Below are 6,000 nucleotides of genomic sequence, written 5' to 3' on the forward strand. Positions count from 1 at the left end.
GAGGGTATCAGATCTCCTGGAATTGAATTTACAAATGGATGTGAAGTACCATGTGGGTACTGGAAATAGAACCCTGGTCCTCTGCAAAAACAGTGCTCTTAACTGCTGAGTCATCTCTTCAGCCTTTAGAACGTTTCTTTATTTTGTGAGCTTTGATCATGCTGATGATTTCATGGAAACTTCTGGCTAGGGATTGAACCTGCAGCTTTATCCATGCTAGGCAAACATTTTCACAGCTGAGCTACATCTTCAGCCCAGTTTTTCCTAAGTGTTCTATTAAGACATGGTCTCAACGTTTCCCGGTTTTGCTTTTCTACTTTCAAGTGTGAAACTCCATTCCCATTAAACTGAGTACCCATTGACTATTATTGTGAGTGATACTGCCATGTACTTGAGTGAACAATACATCTTTGAGATGGTGCCTTCATTTCTTTGGCATTTTGTACCATGCCCAGCTTTTTTGTAAACATCTTAATCAGTGCACAGTATTCCATCAGATGCATTTACTCTTCTGTGTTCAATCCAACATGTGTGCTACAGAGATCTTTGTATTTCTAATTGTATATCAGAGTAGATGAGAATGCCAAGTTCCTGTAGCAGAGATATGGATAGTTAACCTGACTTTTAGAGAGGTTGTGTCAGTTATGTGTGTCATAAAGAAATGCTTTGGGATCTGGTGGTGGTAGCCCACACCTTTAATCCCAGCACCCAGGATCACTATGAGTTCAAGGCCAGCCTAGTCTACAGAGTGAGTTCCAGGATGGCCAGAGGCCAGAGCTACATGGTAAAACCCTGACTTAAAAACAAGAAGAAAAAAGAAATGCTTTGGATTTTATTAACATCTTTACTAATGTGTAGGTTATTAACATGTTAATTATTGGTTTTCATATTTATTAACATTATAAAAAGCATAATTTAATGAGAGACTTTTAGAGGACTTTTCTACTTAACTAGATAAATTACACATGAAAGACGAACAGAAGGATTTAGAAAAATGAAGTTTGAAATTATGCTCCTTTGCCAGTAGTGTATTTGAACTTGTATAGGCTCATATACATCTTAAGGTGATATCTGTTATGTTTTTATGTAGAATGTTCTTACATAGGCTGTATTATTTTTAGTGGTAATTCAAAAAGTAATATTTTTCATTTAATTTTGCTACAGGTGCAAACTCGTAGTGCTGATGAACCAATGACAACATTTGTCGTATGTAATGAATGTGGAAATCGGTGGAAGGTATGGCACCCCCTTGGTTGTATAGCATAATTTACAGTCTCTTCATAAGCTGTCTAAGATAGGAATATGTACCTTCCTAGAGCTTGATCATAACACATATGTTCTAACACAGGAATGGCAGGAAAGATATTAAGTTACCTTCACATGTTCCCATATATCCTGTAGTAATAAAATTTTTTCCACTCTTGTTCTTCCAGAAAAGTCATGTATGTTTATTGTTTATTTTAATACATTTGATCTTGGAAAATTTTAAAGAGTTTTATATGATGTCAGGGTTTATTTTAGGAATTCTAGTGGGCTTGGTTCTGGTGTGATAGCTTTTCATTAAGCCTTCATATTGCCTCTGTGAATTTGTTGTGTTCTTTGCTGACTTCATACATGTATATAATGTACTCTGGTTATTCTCACCCCCAGCCTCTCATCTCTCTCCTACCCCTGTCAATCCCCCTTCCCTACACGTCCCTTTCTCACATTCATGTTGTTTTGTTTGTGACCCACTGAGTTTAACCAGGACAGCCTGTGTGACTAAGGGTTGTGAACTGTCTATTGGAGTTTCCATTGCTCCCCTGCCCCTGTCCCCCACCCAGAATCTACCAGTAGTTAAGCAAGGAATGGGGCTGTGCATCCCTCCTGACTCAGAAGTAACTGCTAATGACAGTACCATTTCTGTACAGGCCCATGGAAAGCTAATTTTTGAGTGGTTTCTTTCTTTTTTTTTTTAAGCTCCAAGACCAAAATACCAAATTAGGATTGCATATCAGTTCCAAGGGCACTTTTATTATTTAATGATGAAGCTGTTTGTAGTGTGGGATTGGGAGATGCCCGTGGTAAGGATAAGTCTGGAGTCACACAAAGATTGGAAAACCTTTGCCTCTCACCCTCACTGATCTATTGTTTCTTCATATAGTAGGCATAAATGATGCCTGAGCTCCCCTCCGTCATTTCTTTTCTTTCTTTCTTTTTTTTTTTTTTTTTTGATTTTTTGAAACAGGGTTTCTCTGTGTAGCTTTGCGCCTTTCCTGGATATCGCTCTGTAGACCAGGCTGGCCTCAAACTCACAAAGATCCACCTGCCTCTGCCTCCCAAGTGCTGGGATTAAAGGCGTGCGCCACCACCGCCCAGCTCATTTCTTTCTTTTCCAGTCTTCTTGAACAAACTTGGCTTGTCTAAATGGCCTTCTTAGATCTATTATATATAGTTTTATCACTGCGATGAGAGAATATAGTACAGTTTGTTTTACAAAAGCAGTTCACCAAACAGATTGTGCCACATGGTACCTAATGAATTTAAGAAAATTGAGTTTAATGTAAAAAGCTGACAAGAATTGGTAGTTATTTAACCTAGAAACATTAAGAAAAGTACTTTTAAAACTACTAAAAACTTGACATATTTGTTTTTTAGTTACATAGTCCTTGTAGTTCTAAAGTGGAGGGTCAAAATGAGTAACTACTGTGTATAAAAACCTTTTTTAAAGGTACCTCTTTCATAAAGAATATAAAGTCAAACCATTGTTTGTATTTTAAAAATTTTACAAAATATTTCTTTTGTTTTTACAGTTCTGTTGAGTTGGAAGAATCGGCAAGGTATCTGGACCATTAAGAAAAATGGATTTTGTAATTAGCTTTAAAATTAGGCCAGGCAACTCGCTTCCCTGCAAGTGTTAATTGTAACCATACACATCCCATGGGTTGGTCTTTGTTTTTCTCCTAACATTCTTCCTTAAAGGCCTTCTGTGGTTTCAGACCAGCTAGGAGACCATAGAAGAATTTGATAATGTGTTGCATTTTTTTTTATTTTTATAAGTAAGTTGATGTTACATTTTATTAAATATTAACCTTTTGAGTCTGGAACACATAAAAATTCTGTTGTTCTCCATTAAAGACAAATTGCTTTTTCTCATTGGTATGTACCTAAAATATTAAAGGGAGAGAAAAGGAGTAATATAAATGTTTAGAGTTACCAAATATGATATATATTCCAGTAGTACTTGACCAGCTTATCAAAATTGTGCACACTATTTGATCTAGCATATGAATTTGCTGTTAATTACCATGCTCACAAAGCCTTGGATCCCTAGATCTCTTGCATCTGTGACTAACTGCAGTGGTCATTTGTATTTCTCATACATGTATATTACTGTTTTTAATAGATTTTTCTTTGGGAATTGACTTGATTGCAATCAGTTTTATTTGACTTTTGCACTCTATTTTAGTTTCACAGAACTCTGTTATAGTTTCCTAGGCTTTCACAAAGCCCCTCACAGGCATACTTCTGGTGAATATTCCCCCATTGAAGACATGCTGGGAAGAAAATGTCAGCATCTTAGTAGAGTTCCTGGAGACAGCATGACTGGACTTGCACTTGGAAATCTACTGACCAAGGATTAAGCCCAAGAACTGTGTAAATCATTAAGCTGTGCTCTTTGCAAATGGAGATTGCAAAAAGAAAAAGAAAAATCTTTTAGTCTGAATCTTTTGTGCTGACTTTTTTCTTATATGATGATGTTGAGCCAACTGAAATGTAGGCTATAGCAAGTAGTTTTACAATACATATTTCACAATTAAGTTTTACCTTTGTTTAAATGTGTCCCGCTTGTTTTGCTGGTAATAAAAAGCAGTGGTTTTCACATGGTTTTCTTGATACAGATGTTCTGATGCATAGAGTAAAGGCCACTGTTGCAAAGCTTACAACGTACGTGCTTCTGCATCTGGCCAGACTTTTACGTAAAGACCACTGCACAAGCTTTGCACTCTGCTCTGCAGATTGTTTGACATAACATAGAAAACATTTAAATGTCCATGTTAAAAAGGATTGGTCCATGGGTAATTTCTGTCACTTTAAAAATAAAGTACATTTTGAAAGAATTAGTTTAAAAATAATAAGGTTAAAATAGTCCCACTTTTAAGTGATCCATTTTAAAATTTGTAAATCAATAAATTTTTTTGTTGTTAAACAGGTATTTTTTTTTGTCATTTTATTTAGATGTTGAAACTTCATTTAAAAGTTTTGTCTTCCTTTTCTCCCCCAACTATCAGCTTTACTCTCAGGTTCTATTCTACTTAATCTTGGTCATACTCAGGTCAAAACTGGTATTGAACAGTGGTTAGAGCTTGTCATTTTCTGTTCTTTGCCTGAACCCCTGGTGATGGAGAGAGCCGTGGTTCTCAGGTACAGGAGCTCATCTTATATGCACATAATTTCACATGTGACTTTCTGTTGAAGAATACTGATGTGTTCTTAGGGATCTTGTAATTATCCCTAGACAGAGTAACTGAAGGGAACACGGGGAAAGTAACTTGGACAGATACATTTGCAAGTAATGAAGATCCATAACCGTCAGGCAAAGAGAAAGTAACCACCTTGACCTTCTTGACCTTCAACACTCGGAGTGCTGGTGAACAATGATTTTATACATTTTGGTAGGCTATGACAAAAATTCTGAAATACTTATATAAGCTCAAAGATCCAAATCTGTATATATTTTACAGATGAAGAGTATTTCAAGTATTAACAAACCAACAAAAGAAATCAGCACCAGGTGTGGTGGCTCATGTCTTCAATCCCAGCACTAAACAGTCTGGTCTACACAGCAAGTTCCAGGCTACCCTGAGCTATGTAGAGAGACCCTGCTTCAGAGAGAGGGAGAGGGACAAGGGAGTAAAAGAGGAAAACTCAAAAGTGTGATTTGGGGATTTAATTTCAAAATAAAAACTAGAATTAAAGAGCTATCATTTGAGAAATGTTTACTTTTTGTTTTCCTTTGAGACAGGGCCTCTTGCTGTCTTGGGACTCATTATGTAGTCCTGGCTGTCTTTGAACTCACAGAGATTCACCTGTCTCTGACCCCCAAGTGCTGGGATTAAAGATGTGTGCCACTATGCCCAGCTTAGTTGGAGTAGTGTGAATCAAACCTGTCTTTCACCCTCATTTAGCCAAGGGAAGTTAGTCATTTGAGAGGAATTGAGATGAATGCTTTTAATCCTAGCCTGTAGGAGGTAGAGGCAGAGGTTTAGGAGTTCATCCTTGGTTACATAAGGAGTCCAAAGCCAACCTGGGCTACATGAGACACTGTATCCAAAACGGTTAAAAATAAAGGAGCATCCCACTAGGAATGTGATGTGCTAATCAGTGGTAGGGGACTAAGGGGTGAACACTACATATTGAGAAGAAAGCAAAATGCCAGCCCACTGGAGAACTACTTCACAGAGACCTAACAACAAGTTACTAGACAACAGTGGGAGAATAATTGATGTATGCTTGCAGCAGAGTGTTGGATGACATCTCAAGACCATGACTATCTCCAATAACCAGTAGCTACAGTTCTACAAAGTTGAACTCCAGGAGCAGATTTGTTTTATATCTTTGCAACTAGGAGAATTCCTCATCACAAAGGAAGAAGTTCCTGAAATGATTTTATTAGTCGTAGTGTCAGTGTATATAAATTAGGATATAGATTTTTGTTTGTTTGTTTGTTTGTTTTTTGAGACAGGGCTTCTCTGTGTAGCTTTGTGCCTTTTTCTGGAACTCACTCTGTAGCCCAGGCTGGCCTCGGACTCACAGAGATCCACCTGCCTTTGCCTCCCAAGTGCTGGGATTAAAGGCGTGCACCACCGCCCGGCCAGGATATAGATTTTACAAGTGTTCCACAGATTGGGTATCTGAGAGCTACAGATTGTGTAATATTTTAGACGCCCAACTTTAAAGAAAAAGCTGACTTGAGTCTAGGGATAAGTAACCCCTTTTTGGTGCTTTAATTCTACCAAG

General features: G+C 37.5%; 1 protein-coding gene across 7 annotated transcripts in view; it reads left to right on the plus strand.

Annotated features, from left to right (window-relative positions):
* Positions 1 to 4,195, plus strand: part of Tcea1 (transcription elongation factor A1) — a 38,568-nt gene extending 34,373 nt beyond the window's left edge. For 4 of the 7 annotated variants that reach the window (XM_076563970.1, XM_006994181.4, XM_076563972.1 and 1 more), the window contains exons 9-10: positions 1,165 to 1,236; positions 2,793 to 4,195. In XM_076563970.1, coding sequence (XP_076420085.1) covers positions 1,165 to 1,236; positions 2,793 to 2,801 — 81 coding nt within the window. In that variant the 3' untranslated portion in view covers positions 2,802 to 4,195. The remainder of the gene's footprint in view (positions 1 to 1,164; positions 1,237 to 2,792) is intronic. The other 3 variants (XM_076563969.1, XM_076563973.1, XM_042270904.2) reach the window with 1 other exon arrangement.
* The last annotated feature ends 1,805 nt before the right edge of the window (positions 4,196 to 6,000 follow it).

This window comes from Peromyscus maniculatus, chromosome 2, assembly GCF_049852395.1.
Source record: "Peromyscus maniculatus bairdii isolate BWxNUB_F1_BW_parent chromosome 2, HU_Pman_BW_mat_3.1, whole genome shotgun sequence".
Taxonomy (NCBI): Eukaryota; Metazoa; Chordata; class Mammalia; order Rodentia; family Cricetidae; genus Peromyscus; species Peromyscus maniculatus.